Here is a 23,909-nt window from a genome sequence, read left to right as displayed (position 1 = left end):
TTACTGTCCACCAATCCTGGCCTGAGTCTCAGAAGGAGGTTGCAGTCCAGGTGCCAAGTTAAAAGGTGTGTCCCTCTAATTTGTGTTTATACTTCTGTGCCTAGTTTCCCAAAAGAGAGAGCATTCAGTGAGAATCTTTTTTTTTTTCCTAAGATGCTTTTGGAAAGCTCAGGCCAGACCTTTTTGCTCTGTGGATAGCAAGATTTCTGTCGCTGTGTCCCCGTTGTAATTTACACATCAATTCTTACTTTCATTTGTAATGAAATTTCACAGAGCTGGATTTCTCAGTGAAGGTCAAAGGTGATGATTGTACATTGGTAATGTCCTCAACTCTTCCTTGGCTCTAACCGGAAAAATCTTGCTAACTGGTATCTGCTTTGTGTAGATTTTGGATTATACTGTTGTTGTTGTTGTCATTGTTGTCCCACAGCTTAACGCGAAGCAGGAAAGGCGGCGCTCCTCACAAAACTGTATAGTTTTGGCAACAAAGCAGATGCTATGAACCAGAGAATTAAAGTTGATGACAAAACAGTTTTTGCTGAAATTTGGCTGCAGTGATATGATCTGGTGTGTGTTTGCATAGTAGCATCATTTCATCACTATCTTTTAGTACTAAGTAGTTCAGTACTTTCGTGTGTTTAGTTTACAACATGGAGCACGTGCCACGGCACGTGTCTAAAACGGGCACGACTGGATCTTTAACGCACTGATGTGATTACAGTGGATCACCTCTGATCTCTCTGCTCATCCTCTTTCGGGCTCAGCCTGTTCGTCCTCGTTCTTGTTCTAGGGTCTGGTGTTGGGTCCTTTCGAAGTTTACTAGAAATGGCTTGATGTCAGCTGGTGGACTGTGCTCTGGTGTAAGGTATGTGTGTAGTGCTCATATGTGGGCTGGACAGAAATTGGGTTTGTCTGGCAGAGAAACTACGAGTTCTCAGACAGAGTTTAGTAATCCTGGGATTGTGTTTGGAGGATTCCTTTGGTTCTTTTGACTTGTGTGTAGAAACGTCTTAGTGGTGAAGGAGAAGGAACTTGGTACCTCAGAGTAATTCTAGAGTGTGGCACAGACATGCAAGAGCGTGCCTGTACTCGTCCAGTCGAACACTTTTAACTGTTAAAGAAAGCCTGCTATAGAGGCATAAAAAAAAAGCCTCTTGTTCCGAATGTAGTTGATGAGCCAAGGCATTGCAGCTTTTGTGTTGAGCTGTGAGGCTAATGTAGATTATAAGAGTGCAGTTTGACTTGAGCTGTTATCTCAAACAGACTAGCTTGTGTGGTTTTTGAAACTGTATGACGTGTTATCTATAAACATGGACAAACGTACAGTCAACGTACAGGCTTTTAAGGTGGCTGCTGCTACTGTTTTTAGCTGTTGTTTTGACCATTTGGACCTTACTGGACCCCAATGTTGATTTGGCTGATTGAAAGTTGATTAGCTACAGTCATGGTAGGAAGACAGTTGTTTGGTAGGAGCGCAGACAAATTGATGATTGCATGGCAGGAATGCACAATAATTGTATTAATATGACTGCTAATGTCACTTCCTACAAATGCGTTGAATATTATGTGAATAAATGAATAAATGTTTATGTACTCATATTGATCCATATTCATATAACAAATATCATCAATAACCCGCAACTCATGCCTGTGCACCCCTACTAAATTTAAAGGCCATTTGTTTGGTTCTCATTGCCTCGTCTGAAGTAATAGTACAGCTTGGAATCAGCTACCCTGTATTTCCTCACTTTACAGGAAAGGCTGTGTATTTACAGTGGGTAGCTTTGTGTTTGTGTTAAAGCTCTGTTTGCTTTATTATGTCTCACTATCCATTAGGGAATAAAAAATGCTTTCTTGATATTTTCATTCAGCACCTCTGAGGCCTTAGAGCAAAACGGAGCGTGTACTCTGAGGTGTGTACTCGCTCTGCTGACAGACCTTATTGAAATTCTGTCTTTGCACACTGCCTTATTAAGTTTCTCTCTCTTTGCCTCTCTCATATCAGAAAATCTTGGTGCCAGGTCTCCTTCTTTCACTCCTGGCTGATCGCTCTCGCTCTCACTTTCTGTCTCTATATAGATATTTTTTATTTTTTTTTTCCCCTTCTCTGAGCTGCTCTACATTGCAGATGGAAAGTTTGTTTGCTTGACAGACTGACTTTATTGTAAATCTCCTGCACACTACCAATACAAAGAAATACATTTTCTTTATTTAGTTATTTGTTCCTTTAGAGGTGAGGAGGGATGGCTGTTTAATTTTTAAATTATTTTTTTATATAACCTTTTGTTTGCTGGCTAATACAGAGGAAAGCCAGGCAGCTAATGTTTACTGAGAGGAAGCTAAATATCTCATTGCAACCATATATCTGTAGTCTTCAAATCGTGATTATGATGGAGATAATACAATACTGAAAACAACAGAAATGACTCATCAAATGAGAAGGAGAACAAGCTAAAATGTAGCAAACTGTCAGGCTATCTAGATACATCATCTGAGTTTTGCTCCTTTTCCTGGCACTGCACAGGCATTTAAATGTTTAGGTGAATTGGGTTTTTCAATGTGAACGTGCTAACTTGTTGGACGATTATGGTAAGAGTGTGTACCAGTGATGGCTGGGTTGATATTTCTTAGCCAATAGAACAGTGTCTGGGCAATCAGACAGGACTGGCTGGGCACCAACAGGATTGTATGACCTATGTGTGCTGGGTATTTTAGTGAGCGATTGTACAGCAGGGCCAGTAACCTCCTCCATCTAGTTTTACAGCTGTACTACACCTTAAGAAATGTACTTGATCAAAGAAATTGGGACTCCTGCTGACACCACAGTTAAAAACTGTACTGAATTTTAATGAGCTTGTGTGTTTCATGTGTTTCTTCTAGTTACAGTTCCATTGGTCCCTTAAACAAAGGAAATGCCGTAGCTGGTCTCGGTTTTTCCCCCCTCCTTTTCCTCTGTTGTAGTATTGTACTGTGCCTCTCACTGAAGGGGTCTATATTCACTGCGCTGCCTCATTTAGTATTCCACTAGTGTCTCTGCCTCCCTGCTAAAAAGAAAAAGAAGGAAGCTATCTCTGCACACTGCGTTTGCCTTAGGAGATTTCCAGTTCAGACGCCACCTGTGAGGGAGGTCTCTTTGCGTACAGCAGGCCCAAACACAGGACGCGGTTATGGAAGACAGCAGGGTGGAGAACCCACTCGTTCCATAACAAAGAGTGCAGTTGTAAATCAGAGGCTTGGTCACACATAATCGGGGAGCAGGCCATCTGGGCCTTGTGGGAAGACACTCTCGAGTACAGGAGCAAATGTTCCTGTTTTATTCCCCGTGTATCAGTTGATGCTTTGAATCGAAAGTAATGGTTTAGCAAAAATCCCGTTTGCACAGGAGCAATGAGGCCGGTGGAGCTAACCAGTATTGGCTTCTGCTCCACAAGTAAGCAATGCTTAAAAAGCTTTTTCAGCTGTTGAGTTTAAGCAAATGACCTAAATATTATATTAAATAAAATTGTGTGAAATTGGCAGTTTCTACCTGTATTTCCACCAGTGGATAGTTGCTAAGTCAGTCTATGGCACTGCCATGTTGATGTAACGCCACGGAATTGCAGCTCTAAGACGTTCTTGAGATTTTAATTTTCCTATTTTGTGGGAGGGAATGTGCCTGTAACCACGTGATCATTGTCTCACAAGAGTGTGAAGACATGATGTACAGTCTTGTGCAGTGGTTATGGCGATAAAGCTAGCTAGTGGATTAGCAAGATAGTTAGGTTAATTTTTGCGAGTCTGATATGAGTTATCTTATTCAGTGAGTTTTAACTATCATGGATAAATGGGTTAAAACGGTCTTTCACAATGAAAGATCCAGAGGCAGTTCGAGCCTCTGAGTCAATACGATAGCCTTCACAGCTGATTGCTGTATGTGTTTAAATTCTTTCTTGTAGGCCGTGGAGCATTTAGTGGTAGGTTGAGTGGGCTGCAAGCTGCAAAAGTTTGGGAACCCCTGGTCTGAGCATGCCAAGAGAACACAGTGGAGCCAGGTAATGAGACCATGGAGCAACAAAAAAAGCAACACCACACTTCGCAAGACTACATAAAGTGCAAATGTGTAAACATAGAGTTAAAAATGGTGCCATAAATATAGAAAAAAAAAAACAGTAGGCACAGTAAACAGACAGGGCCGACTCAGCACTCTGTACTGTAAGAGTACTTATTACGCTCACGTCAATGATTTTTAGAACACAAGGAAAGTTTAAATGAAACAATAATCTCATGCTGACATATTTAACTTATTTCAAATAAAGTTGATACATCTTAAAAAGCAAACAGGTCCGGCTGTGCTTAGTGGGTAGATTTTGTACCCTTTAAGCTGGCCCCTGTTCCAAATAAGCCCACAGAAATACGCTTGATTAAAAGTGGTTATAGTCATATTTATTGCAGTCATATTTAGAACATAATTAGGGTTTATTTCAAAGAGCCAATAACAAGTACCAAATCACTGAACTCTAGCGACAGACCCATTAATATAGAGTAATTATTTCACACACAGTGGAAGGTCATTCAATTCAACTAATTGCATCATGTAGATAGATGGTTTGTCTATACACACTTAAAGTGAACGTGCCAGAGTTTGTGTGGAAAATGTTTTTTTTTTTTTTTTTTTTATTTAATAATGAAACATCAGATGATTTGTAATGTTACGGGTGCTTGCATGCTGTAATTGTGTGAGAATTCCTTTCCTTTGGCATTTCGTTACATTTAATGGGGAATTTGGTGTCATTATCTCACTGTCTTTGAACACACTGTGCAGTAGGCTAATTTATACATTCCATTAATAAATTGATTTTAGTTATTCTTTATATTATTAGTAGTAGTATTAGTAAATCTCATTATTATGATGTTTTAAAGATTACTTCAAAGTAACAACCTTTTAGTGAATGTTTTGTTTAAAGTCTATTAATGAAATATGTACATAGATGTTTAATGTAATTGGGCTTAAAGGGATCACACTAAGCTTAACTGGAGCAGTACCATGTTGCAGTATGGTAGAATACAGGGTTTCTTCAGTTAAATTCAGCATTTAGCCGCAAACATTACATGGTAGAGTCGCATTGCATCACATCGAGATGCGTGAGTGAGTCTCTCAGTTTTGTCCCTGATGGCTTGGGGGAAGAAGCTGTTACGAGTTTGGCAGTGATGGCCAGGATGCTCTGGTACCTTCTGCCAGATGGTATCACTAGGGAAAAAAGTGAGTAATGGGTGGGGTCTTTCACAATGCTGGTGGTCTTGCAGATGCAGCATGTGGTGTAAATGTCTTCCATGGAGGTGAGAACTCCAGTGATCTTCTCAGCTGTCCTTACTATCCACTCTATGGTTTTGCAGTCAAAGGCGGTGCTATTCTCAAACATCAACAACTTTTTTTTATTTTTTTTTATACTGCCTTCTCTGGTGAGAAGACTAACATTTATGCTTGGTTACTTTTGTCAGCACTTGTTGTCTTTATCAAGTATTTTTAATTAATGATGCCAAAATACACATTTTGACTGCTCTGACCTGTAAAATAGCCGGAAGTAGGATTGTGTGTGTATAGCTGCTAGCATCGTCTTGAAGCCTAAATGAGATTCTTGGCAGGGTAGAAACTTTCGTTATGTGTTCGATACAGTAGCTTCTATTGCTGAAGTGCTTTGTACACAGTGCTTTTCTTGGATTAGAGGTAAATTGTGTGAATTGGAAGTAGTCTGTAAACTGTTCATCCTGTTCGACCTGCACCCTTACTTAACCAGTCAACTTAGCAATTCTTGAACTTTCTCTGTTCAGATTGTGCTAAACTATCCCATCCGACTGAGCAGTGTTGAAGCAGAGGGTCTTAGGGACTCGCTAGACTGCACTACAATGGTCGTATGTGTCCTCAGAATGAAGCTTTGTCCTCAGTCTTCTCCTGAGCCAGCTGATTTACAGAATCTTGCCCTTCTGTTCATCTTCAATCCTAGCACACATTGTACCCCTCTGCCTTTAGTGAAAATCCCAGACACTTAGCTTTTGCCACTTAGCTGTGCCAAGCATGGCATATTGAGGTCACCTAGACTAAAGAACCCTTTGTCCTGCCAGGCCTTTCTCACCTCAAGATGTCAGGTTTGACCATGAGAAGTGATTAGCTTGAGTTGCATTACTTGTGTCTGGGTGAAATTAATGTGGGTGACTGTGAATTAGGCTGGTGACTTTAATTTATGGCATCTTGTTGTTTTTTTTTTTTTTACAACAGCATTATAGCATGTTATAAGCTAGAGCAGGTAGTGTTCTCTAACAGTAGCTTGGCATGCCCATGTAGGTGCTAGCAGACCTGTAGAAGTGGGAATCAATAAACACCTCCAATTCGATTATAATTCAGAGGGCTGCAATGCGATTTTAAAATGTTTATTGATTTATCTTTTTTTATTTATTTATTTATTTCCTCCAGTGCACAATAGATTTTTTTTTTCTTTTCACTGTGTGGAAGTCTCTTTAGGTCCTCTGAATTGGGTGGAAGCTTTGATATCCCTTGCTCGATGGTTCTTTGGTAGGCAGCAACAACAAGCCAGAGCCAAAGTATCTACTAGCTTTGAAATGCAGAGGGTGCCAGTCAGACATCTTGGCTGTGTCTGAAACTGGAGGTAGCTAGCTGACCTTTTTAGTCAACGTTATGTTACAATTACGATGAACATTAGAAAGTAGATTCTGCACCTTTTGTGAATCGATTCAGAATCATCCATGTCTGCATTGAGTTTCATATAATACTTAAATCTTTCCCTCACCCCTACCTAACTGTATTAATTAGTCCAATAGAGCTGGGAAATATGACTATATCTTATTGTATTGTAATAAATGTTATTGTAATATGCTCTAAGCATATCGAGAAGCACTACAAACCATGTAATTAGACTGGTTTAATTGGATGACGTGCAGCAGATGTTCAAAAATCACTATTTAGTATGAAAGAGTATCTGAACAGTAGCTTTTAAGAGTTTGTTGCTACTGTTTTTTTTTTTTTGTTTTGTTTTTTGGTTACATGTATCTCGATAAATATTGTGTATCACGAAAGAAAGTCTTTAAATATCGTGATGTAGTATATTTACCATATCGTTCAGCCCTAGGGTCCGTCCTCCTACTCTTTATAACCTTATTAGTGGTGCACAGGCCATTTTTTGCTATTGCTTTAAAAAATATGCTCCCCCATCCTCACACCCACTCATTTAGTGTTAGATTATATTGAATTGATGGTTTTGAAAGTATTCTAACAAAATCCCAGTATTGCAACAATACCAGCATCACACAGATCAACAGTATGCAACACCTGCAACACATCAATAAGAAAGAATAAGAGGAAAGAATAAGTGCTCTATATTGCTTTGACCAAAAGATGTGAATGTTAAACCTTATGAATACCTTGATTTATGAAATCTTACCACAAATGAATTAGGAGCACAAGGCTTTGTGATTTGTTGCCCATTATTTGCATTTGGTTCTCATTTGAGGCCGCCTCAAATCTTCTACAGCAGTTTTTATTCTACCTAATATGAAAAATATTGTGCAGCCGTTAAACATATGTCTGTCTGTAGTGCTAATGAACGTGTTTCTTAGCTGTTGCAAAATCGAACCTCAGCTCTGTTTTCTCCCCCCCTGTTGCATTTGTAACATGAACTGAGCAGCGTATTGATTAATTTAGCTAAGTGTCAGATTGCTAAAGCTGACTCCTTCTTTGCCGTCTCATGCATTGTCTTTTGGCTCTTTTCTCTCAGGCAGCGTCTGCTAAACCGTCTTGAGCTTTAGCTGATTTACGATGGGATTGAAAGCAGTTATGCTTTTGTCAGGGTCTGAGAGTAGTTAACTAGACTGCTCTCTTAAGACCCTTCTTTTCTATCTATTGATCTTTTGGCTGTTATGTATTCTGAAGCAGCAGCAGCAGCAGCTCTTCCCTCATGTAGACTATTTGGACAGCTGGAACAGGCTCCATAACAAATAGTCAGGGAAGTGTGTGTGTGTGTGTGTGTGTGTGTGTGTGTGTGTGTGTGTGTGTGTGTGTGTGTGTGTGTGTGTGTGTGTGTGTGTAGGGGGGGCTTTTTGTGCCAGCGATCCATCCAAAAGAACCAACCCCCCCCTCCCGACCTGGCATGAAGTTACTGAAATAACACTCTGTCAGCACTCTGGGTTTCTCCCTCGCTCTCACTGAAGTGGGGTATCAAACTGATACAAGTTATATTTATCCTTCGTGAGCCAGAGTTTGATGTCTGTGTGTACAGTGAGCTGGTGACGAACAGATTATTCTCCAGGATAACCCACATAAACCCAGCTCTGCAGTTACAGTATTACATCTGTTTGCATTACAGACCCTCGATGTTTACACTTGAAGTTTTATTTTTTATTTATTTTTATTTTTTGCTGAGACTGCACGAAAAAGGGCCCTCAGCTATACAGCATGAAGATTACTCTGCATGTGCAGGTTTCCTGCCACCTAAACGTGAAAAGCAAATGTACCGTTTATTGCTCTACAGTCATGCAAACGTTTGGGCACAGAGAGTAGGTAATTACATATGGTGTTGCTGTTCTATGTGCAAGTAGCTGATTTAGCTGAAGTTCTGTGAATTAACCAAGTTACATTTTCCTGCTAATTTAACAGCATATTGTTACAATTCCTGATATCTTGAATGTAATATATATCGAAAATATAAGCATATATTAAATATTTGCTTATTTATTTATTGATGTTTATTTTTAAATGTCAAAAACAACATGGTCTGAATACTCTCCTAGGGTCTGTTCACACCTGTCATTAACATGCGTTTTGTATCCGGATAGCATCTGGATATACTTTGGAATCTGTTTGCACTTATTGTTAAAAAGCAAGTGTGACCAGATAAGATCTGATTTGCTTTCCTGTGTAAACAGCTCCCCAATGCATGCATCATTTCTGTTTTACTTTCTGTAAACATTGGGTTCTCCCCAGAAATGTCCTGCTCAACAGTGGTAGTTCTGCAACACAGCGGGAACAGTAGGTGGTAATGACTATGTCAGAAAGTGCGACACACTAGAGCTGGGGATATAATCGTATCATGAAACATCTTTTTATTGTGATTTACTATATGGCTTTCTAAGCATATCAAGGATATCGTCAGTGCTTAATAAACACGGATCAACTGCAGGTTTCATTACAAACAGTGTAATTAGACTGGTTTAATTAGATGAAGAGCAGCAGATGTTGAAGATGATAAAAAAAAATGTATTCAGTACAGGAGTATGTGAATAGTGGTTTGAGAATCTGTTGCTAATGATGCAGCTATTTAGGTGATCACATGGTAAAAATACTATACCATGATATTTAAAGACCTTTTTCATCATACACAGTATTCGAGGTAACAAGGAACAGCAAAAACTCATGTTAATGCCATGTAAACATAGATCCAGTGATCCAGTGGTAGATCCAGCAAGAAATAGATAAGAAGTTAAGGTTGTCACTACAGTCCACTAAGTCCAGTTTATTTGTATAGCACTTTCTACTACCTGATGTCCCAGATCAGCTTTACCGTAATCTGTAAATAGGACAAAAAGACAACGAAGAAACTTAGTAAATCCAAGTAAGCAAGCCAAATGTGAACATGATGAGGAAAACCTGCCTCAAAGCAGAAGGAAGAAACCTTACAAGGGACCCCATCCTCCCTGTTTAAAACCACTTATAAATTACTAATGAATGCTATAAAGTCCTAACCCCCTATGTCATGTATGGGTGTAAGGTTCAGTCAGTATTGTTGTATGATGCCAGTACAAGTATTCCAGCATAGACACCTGGCACCTGGCCTAACCACAAGGGCCTAGCCACCCAATCCCAGTTTGGAAACCAGTCCTCTTCAGATTTTTTACTACTTAAAAATTATGCCAAGTTTATACTCAAAGCTGTTCAAAGCTGTTCAAAGAGGTGATCTGAGAAATTGCTGATGTTTTGCAGACGTGTGACACTGGATGTGAGGAAACCTGAAGTAGGAGTTTTACGTCATCATCAAGCATGACTACATGTTTCAGGTCTGCTTGGACCTTGTTTTTGCTGCAAATCGGTGCATAAACAGTTTGGAGCACTCATTTTTGTAAGGACACTCATGTCGTATTATTCTCCACATCACTTCTTGCATGTGTTTTTGTGACGGAAAACGGTTTGAAGAGCAGACAGACTCTTGTAGGGATTCTTTCTGGTGAACGATCTCAGCGTATTTGAGCCCCTGTTGGTGATCTTGCAGTGTGCAAAATGCCACAATTTGTAGATTATAAGACAAGGCATTGCATAGTCATTAGAGCAATCTGACCACTTTAAAAGTCATGTGGTGTATTTGTGGAATTAGTAGGCCTTCAAATCTGTAATCAGGCCTACCTCCTCTCTAAAAAAAAAATAAAAATAAGGGTGGGTCAGTGTCATAGAAGAACTGCTTTGCTTCGATTAGCTAAATTGGTTGAGCCAGCATGGTTTGTTTCAACTGTAGACTTGAATCCAAATCTGGAGGTTTTGGTTCCTCAGCTGGCACAGAAGTGTGCACTATACCTCTGCCCCGTTTTGCATCATCAGGTCAGACTCAGGTTAGTCTGCTGAAAAACTGTGCTAGCCTGTAGCCTCCGTTTCCTGTTTTTCTATGCAGGCCTGGATTTATGTCAGTGGGCGTGGGTCTCTGTAGAGCACCGGCTGACTAGCTTTGACTGGCTCTGTTTGTGCAGTCAGTTGCAGTAGGGCAGTTACATGTGTCTTTATCATTCAGTGCTGGCCTGGCCACTTTAATTACCTCAGCACCACATGGCTTATAGACGGAGTTTAAAGCCTGTATTAAATTAACTCTCCTCTTTGCAAGACTGTTCCTCCACACCTGACCTCCAGCAACACCCGTGGGGAGGAAAAATACACTTTTCTCTCTTGCTGTCTCCACCCAGTGCACACACCCAGTTTGAGCTACATGGTTGTTAGGAAAATGAAGTTGGTGTCGTATCGCATGCTTTGTCCTCGTCATTTAACAGCTTTTAAGCATACAGCATGGTACACTGAATAGGTCAGTCTTGTGTGCTGTTTGATAAACTCCTAGCCGTGTTGGCACCAGAGGCTGGTATTAAGTGTATCCAACCACTCAGAATTTTTACAAAGGTCACAAGCACTGTGTGGCCACAGACGTGGGCCTTGTATAGGCTGTGAAAGAACACTTCAGAGTATCCAAGTGACATAACAGTATAAAGTAGGGCCCAAACATACTCTAGATGTGACCAATATCTGTAGGCCATGTTGGCGATAAATGTTTTTATTAGTATTGGTGAAAATATTGCAGATATTTTTATATAGCTACATTGTCAGCGTTCAAATTCATTATCTCCTAATGGTCGGGCAAAACCCATACGGATCCCAATACAAGACTGCCTTAGAATCGAAACAAAGCCCAAGCCCATAGTGAAGTCTGTCTTTGACTAGAGAGGAGGCAAAGTCCTTTTGTAATAGAAGTCAATGGGCACTGGCTGAATTCTGTCAGTAAACATTTGAAATACACAACTTTGTCACATGAATTTCAACCTTCAAATGTTAAACTCTAACAATAAAGGTGTTTGAGAGAAACGTAAGGGAGTCTTACCAGAGCAGCTGTTACAAATTGTATCCAGCTTTTGAACACTGGGGCAACACAGTAAAACAGCAATTCCGATTACTTTCTCTTTCCCTAGGTTTTGGTGGTATCCATGCGTGATCAGGCAGGAGCCTGTGAAAACTCCTCCCACGCCACTACTTTGGTAATGTATTACCACAGATTCTTCTCTCTGAAAAATTTAACGCAGCCCCTGATGACACTAAATAATGAATCAGCATTAACATCAGGCAGTGGAGGAAAAAAAAAATCAAGATTGAGATATTAGACTGTACAACAGATGTTGCAGATACAGGATAATCTTCTAAATCAGGTAATCAAGGTGTTTTTTAAAATACTTCCTCCACTACAGTTATGCAAAGAAACTTGGGTGACATTGGTTACTTTGATTAAGAGTGAGCTCTTAAGAGTTAACTTGGTCTTTGCTTTTAGCAGAATCATCTTTACAGCCATTTGCTGTTTCTTGTGGCTGAGGACATGCAGCATCCCGCCTAACGAGGGCTGAGATCTCCACGCCACCTGGACAAAGTCCACCATACGTCTGGGGAATGCAAATGCACCAGACAATTCTGGTAGAGCATAGTGCAGACGGGCTGTGGGTTTGAAAGCTGTGTTTGATGATCGAACAATCCGTAGCTTCAGTCTTTCTCCAGTCCAGCTGTTAGAGAATCGTGTGGCTTATGGATAGATAGGACATTGTTTATTCGCATTTTGGTTTTAGTGATATTCTAACTTTTCCACCTTGTTCTAGTGTAAACATCTCTTTACTTTAAATTCAGGGCTTATTCCTTTCGATGTGTGGTGTTTTTTATTTATTTATTTATTATTATTATTATATTTGTTTAATTAGGGACTTTCACAATTCACAAGAATTTCGTGTATAAAACCTGCTTATGCTTAAAAGGCTGTTGAATTTTGTCTGCATTCAGTTTAAGGAACCGTCTAATACTGGGATGAAAACTAATGTAGTTTTGCATGACTGTCCTTTAAAACTGAGGACTGTCGGTAGTAGTATTCCGGATCGGTCTGTTCATGTGCATGTGTAAGTAAAACAGCTGTGTAAATGCCTTCTAGACGAGTGCGGGAACAGCTGTGGGGACCCGTGTACTGAGGCGAACGAGGGGTTGTAAAGGGACAAGGGGATGTAGACTCTCACAGTGTGTTACTAAAGGCCATTACTTCAGACATACCACACACTTTGACTATCTTACCCTTTACCACACAAAACAAATGTATACTTTCATTTACCACATTGTTGGAGCAGACTTATGTACTTCCTCTTGAAATGTTAGGCCAGCAGAGTACTTAAAATGAGCTGTTACGCTGTTACCCCACCCTCAGTTCAGGAAATTTAATTAAAGATACATGCAACTGAACCTCCAGCTCGACTTGAAAAATAACAATGATGATGCAAAAGATAAGCATGGTTCGTTTTTTTTGTTTGGGGGGGGGGGGGGTCTTCAACACTTGCAACATCACTGGCCAAAAGTATTAGTAAAGTAAAGTACTAGCCAGCATCACACTGAAGGCCATCTACCCACCCAGCACCAACTGGGCTCTTTCTGTCTGTGGCTGCTACCGGCAGGCAGTATAATTCAGTATGCATAATATAATATCTAGTATGCATTCTAGATACAGCAAGCATGACCGTGTGCTATGTGCTATGTACTTTTAGCCTTCCCCTGACTTATGAGCAATGATTAATTGGTAAGCTAATCTTTAGATGGATTCTTAGGAGCTTTTTTGGCACATGGTCAGAGAATTTTGAGAAGTTTGGAAACCAGCTGAAGGTTCCTAATTACAGTCAGTGGCATGCCTTAGGCTTCATTTGCTAATCTGAGAGGGTCTAAAAATTAGCCAGAGTAACTGTTTGGATTTAATATTTCATGTTTGATTCAGATTAATTGGTCATTCATCCAAGGGTGACCAAACGGTAGAATCGTATTAAAAGAGCAGATTTAACAAGACAAATAGCTGTTTAAATGGTTTATGGAGTTGTCACTGTTCTATACAGAACCATTGAACAAATACATCATTTAACATTACAGTCTTCTCACATCTAACTGCTAAGTGTGCTAACTCAACTCTGTGCTTGGTAAACTGATGGTATTCTGTAACTTCTGCCTCGCTTCACAAGTTCTTTACCTGTTGTGCTGTTGGTGTGTTTAATGCCTTTTTCCCTTTCCGTCTTGTCCCCCTTTTGCTGCCCTTTGCTCTCTGTTTTGCTTCTTTCCATGTGCCCTCTCGCTCTCGCTCGCTCTCGCTCTCGCTCTCACTCTCGCTCTCGTCTACTCTTCCGCTAGTAGAGCGCAGACAGGGGTGATTCCCACCCATGAATGTCAGGCATTTCTAGGGATTCGGTTGGGGGAGTACAGTCTGCTTTAGGAAACCACCGAGCCTGTTGCGTGTGTGTGAGTGTGACGTGGTGAAGTTTTGTGGTCTTTACCAGCGCTCTGCCAACGAAGAGAGGAAGCATGAGCTGGCTGGCTCAGGATTCACAGAAGCACGCTGTGATCGGTAGTGATCTGAGCACTTCCCCTGGGGTTACCGTCATGACGAGTGCATACACTTTAACACCACTGTCACGTCACGCAGCATTTTCTTTTGTCAGGTGAAATCCAGAGTGTGCGTTCAGCGGTGGAGTTGAGGGCACAGAGTACACTTCTCCTGATCGATGCCGGTGCGTCTCAGGGTGGCACTTTGACCCGCAATGACATCGTGACAACCAGATGACTGCTGAATTCCTATGGACCACAGAGCAGGCTCAGCTGAAAGGCAGTGCGATGTCCGGTGGTGTGACTTTTCAGGCGTCATGTAGCTAGCTTCAGTTGGAGTTGGTTTAAGGCTTTGTTTTAATCAGCCCTTTAACTTTTTTTTTCTTCTTCTTCTTTTTTTTTTTTTTTTTTTTTTGTAACGGTAAGCGAGAATGCATAAGGAGGAGTCTTTCCTCAGGTAAGCCCAGTTGTTGTTCTGCAATGATTCCAGCGAAGATTGTTCTTAATGCTGTGTTTGGTCTATTTCCGATGAAGTAACCTGTTTTTAAGTAACACCAGGTTTGTAGAGCTGACTGGAAGGGATGACCTCTTTCTGCTGTGTGTCTGTCCTTGTTGCTTCAGCTGAAGTTGTCATTTTTTACCCGATATCGTTCCTTTCTCTGTCAGAGTTTGTGGAACAGATTTAGTGGCTTCTTTGGCGGAGTAGCATTTCATTGTTGTGGTGGTACATTGTGTTGCACACTATTGGCAAAGGGAACATTGTGTCATTCTCTCCGGATGCTGATTCTTCCAGATCTGTAACTGTACACACTCCCATGTCATGTTCCTCTTTGGCTTTGTTTCCCAACTTGGCTGCTTGTTGCATTTCTGTCTTTTACGACGTCCTTATTCAGCAGAATCTACAGCTTCTCGGAGAGGAAATACGCTGCAGGAGACCATGTGATGCTTGACTAGAAGCATTTCTCTTTTTCTTGTCAACATTGTCTTAAGGCTAACTGACTGAATAGAACCACCACAGCAGAAAAGTGAAATGAGTGTTCTGATTAAGTGATCAATCTTGTATTAAACTTGTGTTAAAATTGGGCCGGAAAAATTATCTGGAAAAGCTATTTAACATGGTTTTGTGTGTGTGTATATATGTATGTGTGTGTGTGTGTGTGTGTATGTGTGTATATATATATATATATATATATATATATATATATATATATATATATATATATATATATATATATATATATATATATAATTTTTTTTTTTTTTTTTTTTTCATTTTTAATTAATTTGGCTTTTGTGGCATTTTGTGGCGTTACTTACAATCTTGTGAAAATAACAGTGTCCTCCACATGTAAAATGTATCTAATCCTAACCTTTAGCAAAGAACCAGTAGCTCCACCCCCACTGCTACGACATTTATAGCGATTCACGTTGTGAATCTGATGTAACTGTCTCTGCCCACGTACTTGTATGTGTCCTTTACGTTGGTATAGATGTTGGCAAGCAATTAATCTACAAGAGGGCAGTCCAGAGTTAAATGTTTCTGGCGACAACAAACACGGAGGGGAGTCATGATATCATACTTGCTACAAAAAAGATGAAAGAAGCAGTGGTGTGAACGGCGAAAACGCTGCATAAGATTCATCAGAAGTCTCTTTTCTGAAGATTCAATTCTTCCTTTTATCCTTACGGCAGTGCTCGTGTTTCGCTTGAACTATTGGCTACACTGCCCCCCATTTCCAGTGGTACTGCTCTTTTCTAAGTAGATCTGTAAGCTTTTTTGAAAACGTGCCCAAATACGAATGAAATGAACGCAGAGCACAGACAGAGGGCTCTGTCCATCTTTGTGTCCGTTTTTAGCGTTTTGGGCACAATTGCTGTCATATGAAATTTCAATTTAACTGATTTTAGCCACCAGACTTTTGTCCCCCCTAAAAACAGTATCGGCAGCAGTAACTTCTTATTCATCACGAAATAGCCACTTTTTTAATGTACAATTTTAGATTCGATTGTTGCAGAAAATTATTTGAGTTTCCGAGTAATGCTGTAGAACAAGCAGTGCTTTATTGTGTAGATGGGTACTGTAGGATTGTAATGGGTGCACTTATCCCTTGTGTCACATGAACATGCTCATGACCAGAAGTGTTCTTTTAATTCCAGGAGTGCACAAACAGCTGTAGGTCAACTTTAATACTGCTGTTCTGCTGAATCTAATTCCGGCATGTTGCATTGACACACAGGCAGAGGATGGGTCATTTGAAGCAGCCATCCACAAAACAGCCTTCCTCTCGAAACATCTGTTGCAAAACCCCATATCCTGCCATATTGTGTCTGTTTAGGTGTACGCTTTCGTCTTAAGATCTCAAAGAGTGTATTTTTGGCTGTGTGTTTGCATGCATCTACTGTGTCACAGGAGGAAGACCCTGATTTATAGGGTTCACAAAAGAGTAGTGAACTTAAGAGACTTTATTAAAGCTGTTGTTGCTGTTGTGTTTGTGGAGCAGTACTCTCAAGTCTGCTTGCAACTGGGTAGCAAGCGACTGCTTTCATATCCTGTTGTCTACTGATAGTTCATACGTTAGAGCGCTATTCTCACGAAGCCTATGGTTTGTTCTGCTACTGTTAAAAGTCTGAAGGCATATCCAGCCAAACAGCCATATATATATATATATATATATATATATATATATTTCATATACTGTTATGGTGAAGGTTTGTATTTGTTTGCCTTGTTTAGACGCAACTAGTGTTGACCCTAGACCCTGTATGTGTTTACTTTGGATAGGCAAGGTGTTCTATGTTTCAGAGCTACTTTTAAACTGGCTGTTGGATCTACTATTCGTTGTCTTCACTTTACACAGTTTCTAAATCAGTTCTGTACCATGTTACTTTTGCTTGGGAGGCTCCTGAGGCTCTATCTGATGTGATTCCTCTAGTTGTGGAGCAGTTCATTTATTTATTTATTTATTTATTTATTTAACAGGAACTTGTTCCTGGAAATACTTGGTTAATGAACACCCAGTACATTTTAACAGTTCGTAAGCCAAATATGCAAACCAGAAACAAAGAACAGTTAAAATGGCTCGGCACAATGAACGCAAGTGCTTTCTCCAACACAAAAATACAGCTTTATTTATTGACCCCTGCGGTCTCAGATTCTGGAAATCTGGTTGGGGAGTGATAAAACAAAACTGGAAGTTTTCAGATGCCTTGAGGAGGATGAATGCTGCATATGCTAAAAAGAGCACCCTGCCTACAGTAAATGGGGCTGCTTTGCTTCCTCTGGGGCAGGAAATCTACAATGTGTGGAGGGCAAGATGGGTTTAAGCAAGTATCAGGAAATCCTAGGAGAAATGTCATGCTTTCTATGAGGAAGGACAATTATCCCAAGCATACCTCGAGGTCCCACCAAGGCTTTATTTCAGAAAAAGTCCTGGAAGATAATTTGGAGTGGCCGTCACAGTCGCCTAACTTAAACCACCTAGAAAATCTTTGGTGGGATTTAGAGAAGGTGGTTGCAGCACGCAAATCCATATTGGTGAACTGGAGGCCACAGCCCATGGGACTTCGATTCCTCTGCAACACTGCCAAAAGCTGGTGTCTGGATATGCATCATGTTTGCAGCAGGTTATAGCAGCAGAAGGCTGCTCTACTAAGTGGTGAAGACGCTTGTCATGAAGGGGGTCAATAAGCTGCAGTCGTCATTAAAAGTGGCATTTTGTGTTGAATTTGGAGAAAGCACTTGTTATAGTAGAGCTATAGTGCTGAGCTATTTCAGTTGGTGTTGGTTTGTTGTTCATTTGTACATTTTAAACCTAATTTACAGTAGGAGCTGTGGTTCGAAGTTTACAATGTACATCATGGCCGTGAATGCCTTGGCAATATTGTGCACCATTTAAAAATTTCACTCATTTCAGCTGGCTGGCTGATGGTTTGAGAATATGCTGAAGAGTTGTGAGCTAGTCCCCATCATCATTCTGTTATATTCTGTTATGTGCCAGCAGGCTTAACAGTTGGGGTTGAATGCCACACCTTTTACTCCTCTAAATATCTTTGTCTAATCTGACCATAAAGCTCCATATTCAGCAAGCTTTTTCATTGTTCATGTGGTCAATTGCAAGCTGTAGTCGAGCTTGAAAGTAGTGGTGGTGTTTAAACAATGGCTGTCAGCCTCCCAGAATTAAAATATGATGTACAACCCAAATAAAACGATTTGGTTCTCTTGGGCGAGGTCATGCTGTAGATAAAGCTGGAAAGCCTGAATTATGTATTACAGTTAAATTAGATACACAGCTCACTGTTTTTCCGCTCAATGGGCAAGAGGGGATGCAACAGTGTGAGGCAGTACAATAGCAACCAACTAATAGAAGGATTTAGTCCATTTTGAATAATATAAAATATAGGCGTATTTTAATTGCACTGGACATGCATACCTTTTATGAAGACCTATATTTCTTAACAGTCAGGGTTCCCTTAAAATCTGCTGACGAGCTCTGCTTGAGTTATATGACATAGGGCGGGCACAGGCCCACTCCTAGCAGTGATTACAGTAATTTTACCATGGTCAGAGGGTGTTGACACAACACGAAGCAGAGTAAAGCTCCTGTATGTGGGTGCGCTATGAATTTTGTAGAGGTATTGGACATAAATTAGCCAATTGGGTTTTTAGAACCAGAGATGTCCGTTGTGTAGCATGTTTCATCCACTGCAGTGGTGTTCAAATGTCTGCAACAGATGATGATGATGATGATGATGATATCCTATGCTAATCATTATCAGATGTGACTACTTGTATGTGCTCAAGTCATGCAAATTACCTAATTTCTAACCATCCGGACCTTCTACAGGTGGCGACAGACAAAGTAGCCGGCAAGCTGAGTTCAACTCTTTCATGGGTGAAGAACTCTGTGTCGCACACGGTCAGTCAGATGGCTAGCCAGGTGGCCACGCCCTCCTCGCTGAACACCACAGCGGGCTCGTCCACCGCCTCTCTGACCTCGCCTGGCCTCTCACCCTCCACGCCATCTCCTGCCCAGCTTAGCCCAGACGATGTGGAGCTGCTGGCCAAGCTAGAGGAGCAGAACAGGTAAGCTCAACACAGTACCCAGCTGTGATGAAGGAAAATGAGTAATATGGGCCTTTTGTATAGACTCCAAGTGGCAGATTGGGGGGGTTGTTGCATCAATCTTAACAACTGTTTTCTATGGCAAAGGGTAAAGTCAATAGACTGTTGTTGAAATGACAGGTTGATGACTACAAACCTGTTAGCTAAGCTAATGCTATCACCAAATGTTAAACTGGACAGTTGAATGGTAGCTATCTGTTGTTTTACTGACCCACATTTAGAGAATAAAGACTCAAATGTGATTGGGGGGTGCAGCTGACGGCTGTTAGTGACTGGTTATTGAATTCAAACCTGCCAGCTAAGCTAGTGCAATCATTAAGTGCTACCTTGAACATTAGAGTAGTGCTAGTTGTGGCTTTAGTGCTGGCTGAAGTAACTGATGTTTTGCTGACACACACATTATGGACAAAAGTATTGAGACACACCTCAAATCATTGCATTCATGTGTTTTATTCAGTCCCATTGCCACAGGTGTGTAAATAGCCATGCAGTCTGCCTTTACACACATTAGGGAAACAATGAATTGCAGCGTGGTACTGGATCAGGATGGCACTGTTGCAACAATTCAGTTTTGGAAATTTCTTCCCTCATAGATATTCCAGGATCAACTGTGATTGGAATTATTGAAAAGTGGAAGCGATTCAATAACTGCTGTGTCTCAAACCTGCTGTTATAATTGCAACTCCATATTAGTGCATATGAAAGCTCCTGTAGGTGTAATGTATAGGTGTCCTAATACTTTGGTCTATATTGTGTATTTAGAGAATAAAGACTCAAATGTGAGGGAGCAAAGTTGAATTGCAGGTTCTGGAGTGACTGTAAGCTGGAATAGTCACTGAGCTTTTCTTTGGTATTTCCTAGTTCTGAATTAGCAGCACAGCGGATGGAAAAGTAACCATAACCAGCCTCACGTGTCCACACTGGCACTGAACAGGGAATTTATGGCTGTTAAACCATTCACTTGTCCAGTGAAAGAGTGTTGTGCTTTTGAAAGGATGTAGTATTTTAAAGTACTTCATTGTAATGGCCACATTAATACACTACTAGTGGCGTCATTAACCACCAGTACACATTTTTATTCACATTTTTCTTTGTAATACACTGCTTTTGTTCAGCAACACCTCAGATGGTGTCAACTAAATTTAGAGTGTGCTTCAGGAGTGAACTATGCTGTGAGCGCTGATAAGGTAAGAGCAGTGACAGTGTTAACACAGTGGTACCTCTGCCGTGCTACTGGTTTGTGTTGTCAAGGCCGGTGGGAACAGAGCGGAACACTGTCCGCACTGGAGATTCATAGCACCCCCCCCCCCTCTTCTTTTCTTCCTCCCTTAGCCAGTCTTTAGCCTGTGTGTTCACATGGAAATAGGCATAGGCATGCAACTGAAGGCTCTGTGTGTAAAAGTGAGCATGTGATTAGAGCAAGAGATATTTCTCTGAGGGTATGAGCTGATGTGGGAGTGTGTGCGTTATGTGTAATGTGTGTGTTGAGGGGAAATCTGGAAGTGTGAAAGTGTTGGGTTGACTGCTAGTAGAATGCGTGAGGCTGGTGTTGTGTAGGAAGGTGTTTGTCAGAACTGTCAGAAATGAAATGTATTTGAATGTTCATTGAGTAGAAAATGGAAACTCGTGATATGCAAACTTACAGAACACCTGTTGCTTAAACGCGCATGCAAGTAAGACTGCTGCTTTAGGGCTGTATTAAATATTAAGCATGCCTGGTTAGTGTGCAGGGTGGCTTGGGGACAAGGCTCTTACCTAAGTGATGTGTTTGAATGAAAAATCGTCATTCGAATCTGAGATTATCTTACTCATATGAACTTGTGTAATGTTAATGCATGCAATGCTAATTAGTTGATTATCCTGTTTGTCATAAATACTGCTTCCGATGCCTGTCTTTATGACTTGAATGATCACAATGGGGCCCATCTACATCCCATCCAGTTATATAATAAAGCCCCCTTCTTCTCTGTTTCCTCCTTTAATCAGTGTGGTCTGACAGGAAGCCAGTTCACATCCTTACTCAGCAGCAGATGTAATGTCCAGCTAGAATGGGTTCTAGCTCCATATATGTATTTGTTTTTATCAGTCAAATCCTGATAGATATAACAATATCCAGCCCAGAATGTCTTGCTTACACAACCCATTTTACTAAATGGTAATAAAGGGAAAATACATTTCGATATTCCGATCTCCCAGTGACTTTAGAGGTCCACAGTGTGTTCTGATCCGATCAAAATGTCTAAAATTAGGTGCGTTAGAATTACTGCAGTAGTCAAGAAACACATAACCCATGCCTTGACCCCAGATGCAGTCGATCAGCTGAGACATTGTATGACGAGACATCAGTGTGCTTCTTCAGTTTAGAACAGGAGATGCTAGGCTAATTTTGCCAGGGAATACTGGTGACTGAACAATCACCAATCACATCTCGATAAATGAATTTCCAATTTCTAAATTATTTGCTGTTAAAGTCTGTTTAAAAAGCTGTAGTTGTCAAGACAGCATGGGTAGGTTATGTAAATATTTACGATTTAAACTACATCCACATAATACCCCGCTTTGTAGTACAGTTCATGCAGAACGATACCATGCTATTTTGGTGAGGTAAAAGTAGTTCTGGTTACTCAGAGGAACCAGTTAGTTGTTATTTTTTCTAAAAACTCCTTATTTTAAAAAGTCCTTCCATGTTCTGAACAAAATTGATTTGTCTATGAAAAACAAATGTATTTTGAGCAGTTTGAGAGATTTTTGGGCCTGTATGTAAAACAATGGTATTGGTAAAGTCCTGTGTTTGTTACAGACTCTAAACACACGTTAGCTGATTAACTGTACCTGGGATTAGTAACGAATCATGTTCTGTTAATTTTTATTACCGCTGAACTCAGTACATCACCCAGCCCTGGGTAAAAGGTTCTAAGCTGTGTTTTGGTCGTATTTTGTCTTCGTCTGTCGCATCGGGTTTCATTAGTGTGGTGACCCGACTTGACCTTTGATCTTTTTCTCTAATGAAACTGGTGGCAGACGCGGCGTTCAGGCTGTGTGCCCTCTGACCCAACCTCCGCCCAGGCAGCCAGGACTGCAGCTGTGTCCTTTCGGTACGGCACAAACCCCACTGTGTGCTGCCCATGGCTAACAATACAGCTCCACCCGCTGCTCTTTAACAGACTCTAACCGAGTCTCTCCCTATTAAATCTGTCCAGCTCCAAACACATCAGACCTCAGGGTCTTCTCAGGCCTTCTCCACTTTATGTTCTGCTGTGACTGCACTGCTGATGATGAGAAGAAACTGTGGGGCCTGTTTGAGGATGAATCAGGGATGGCTCAATTGAAACACATACGCACTACAGACAGTGAACACCGTGTGATTTGTTTTTAAGAGGATTCTGTTTTTTCCTGTTTCATAAAAGCAAGCTTCTCATCTTAACTTGCTGGTTTGATAAGTTGCATTAATTGTGTGGATGAATTTTGAATATTTGGAAGGGGGTTCTCCTGCCAGCAGTTTCTTTTTCCTATTGCTAGCAACAGGTTAATATGTGGAACTCTCCATTGTCCACAACCTAAACAATCGGTGATCAGCTTCCCTTCAGTTGTTGTTGGTTGATATTTTGGTTGATAAAGGTGTTATAATAATAACACTGTTATAATAATAACACGGCAAATAAGGCAAGTGCCATACATGTAAAGTTAAAGAAGTTTGTCCACACTTTAAAGTTATACACTATATGTCCAAATGTTTGTGGACACGAAAATTCAGCTATGTATTCAGCTCCTTTAAGTTGCACCTGTTGCTGACCTCTGTGTGCAGATGCACACACCCAGCTTGTCTAGTCCCTGCAGAGAAGTACAGCCAATAGAATAGGATTCTGGAGCAGATAAACATGAACCTATTGGCACCATGCCTAATGCCAGGCGTGGACCACAGAGGTAAAAAGCCCCCTAGCACTGAGCTGTGGAGCAGTGAAACTGTGTTGTCTGGAATGATGGTGCTTATTTGGTATATGTTTGGGAATTTGGGATGAGTTGGGGTGCTGATCATCCAACATCCCCACCTTATTAATGCTTTTGTTGCTAAATGCTAACAGCCATGATCCAAATCCTAGTAGAAAGCCTTCCCTGGACAGTAGAGACAGCTAGGATAGGATAAACTCTTTTTAAATACCCTTGATTTCTAGAGAAACTATGAATGTGCAGGTGTTCAATATTCCAATCAGCCCTTAATGAATTCATTGAATGTTGATGAAACGGAGATCACTTCATTCTGCAGTATCCTTTTGGAATGTGATTTGACTTCACTGATGTAGGACTTTGGAAGACAGTTTTAGACATGGTTTGCTGTCGGCAAACTAAGTTTAGTGCTGGCATTTAGATTTTAATCCAAACCGTTGTGGGCTTTCTGGTCACCTTGGCAGTCATTAAATCTTCTTATCTGAAGCTATGTATTGGTCACAGCTGTTACTTAGCAACCCAAAAAAAGTGGATGAAGTGGCAGACCGCCAGCCGCGTTTGATACAGTAGCTAGTAAACACCTTCACTGGGATCAGAGCGCTACAGGCTGCTCTCTTCGTGGCTTATATGAAGTATGAAATTTGCTTTGTGTCGTTTGTGTAATAAATGTTTATTATTTGTTTTTCCTAATGAGTGCCTTTGGCACCTCCCTTTCTTTCAATA

General features: G+C 40.7%; 1 protein-coding gene across 5 annotated transcripts in view; it reads left to right on the top strand.

Moving 5' to 3' along the window:
- Positions 1 to 23,909, top strand: part of evi5b (ecotropic viral integration site 5b) — a 70,808-nt gene that overhangs the window by 1,580 nt on the left and 45,319 nt on the right. For 3 of the 5 annotated variants that reach the window (XM_072684133.1, XM_072684130.1, XM_072684134.1), the window contains exons 2-3: positions 11,704 to 11,769; positions 18,964 to 19,202. In XM_072684133.1, the coding sequence (XP_072540234.1) occupies positions 11,719 to 11,769; positions 18,964 to 19,202 (290 nt within the window). In that variant the 5' untranslated portion in view covers positions 11,704 to 11,718. Of the gene's footprint in view, positions 1 to 11,703; positions 11,770 to 14,551; positions 14,577 to 18,963; positions 19,203 to 23,909 lie in introns of those variants that run through there. The other 2 variants (XM_072684132.1, XM_072684131.1) reach the window with 2 other exon arrangements.

Source organism: Salminus brasiliensis, chromosome 7, assembly GCF_030463535.1.
Source record: "Salminus brasiliensis chromosome 7, fSalBra1.hap2, whole genome shotgun sequence".
NCBI lineage: Eukaryota > Metazoa > Chordata > Actinopteri > Characiformes > Bryconidae > Salminus > Salminus brasiliensis.
Note: the sequence above shows the minus strand (reverse complement) of the source record. Positions and strands in the feature narration are given on the sequence as shown.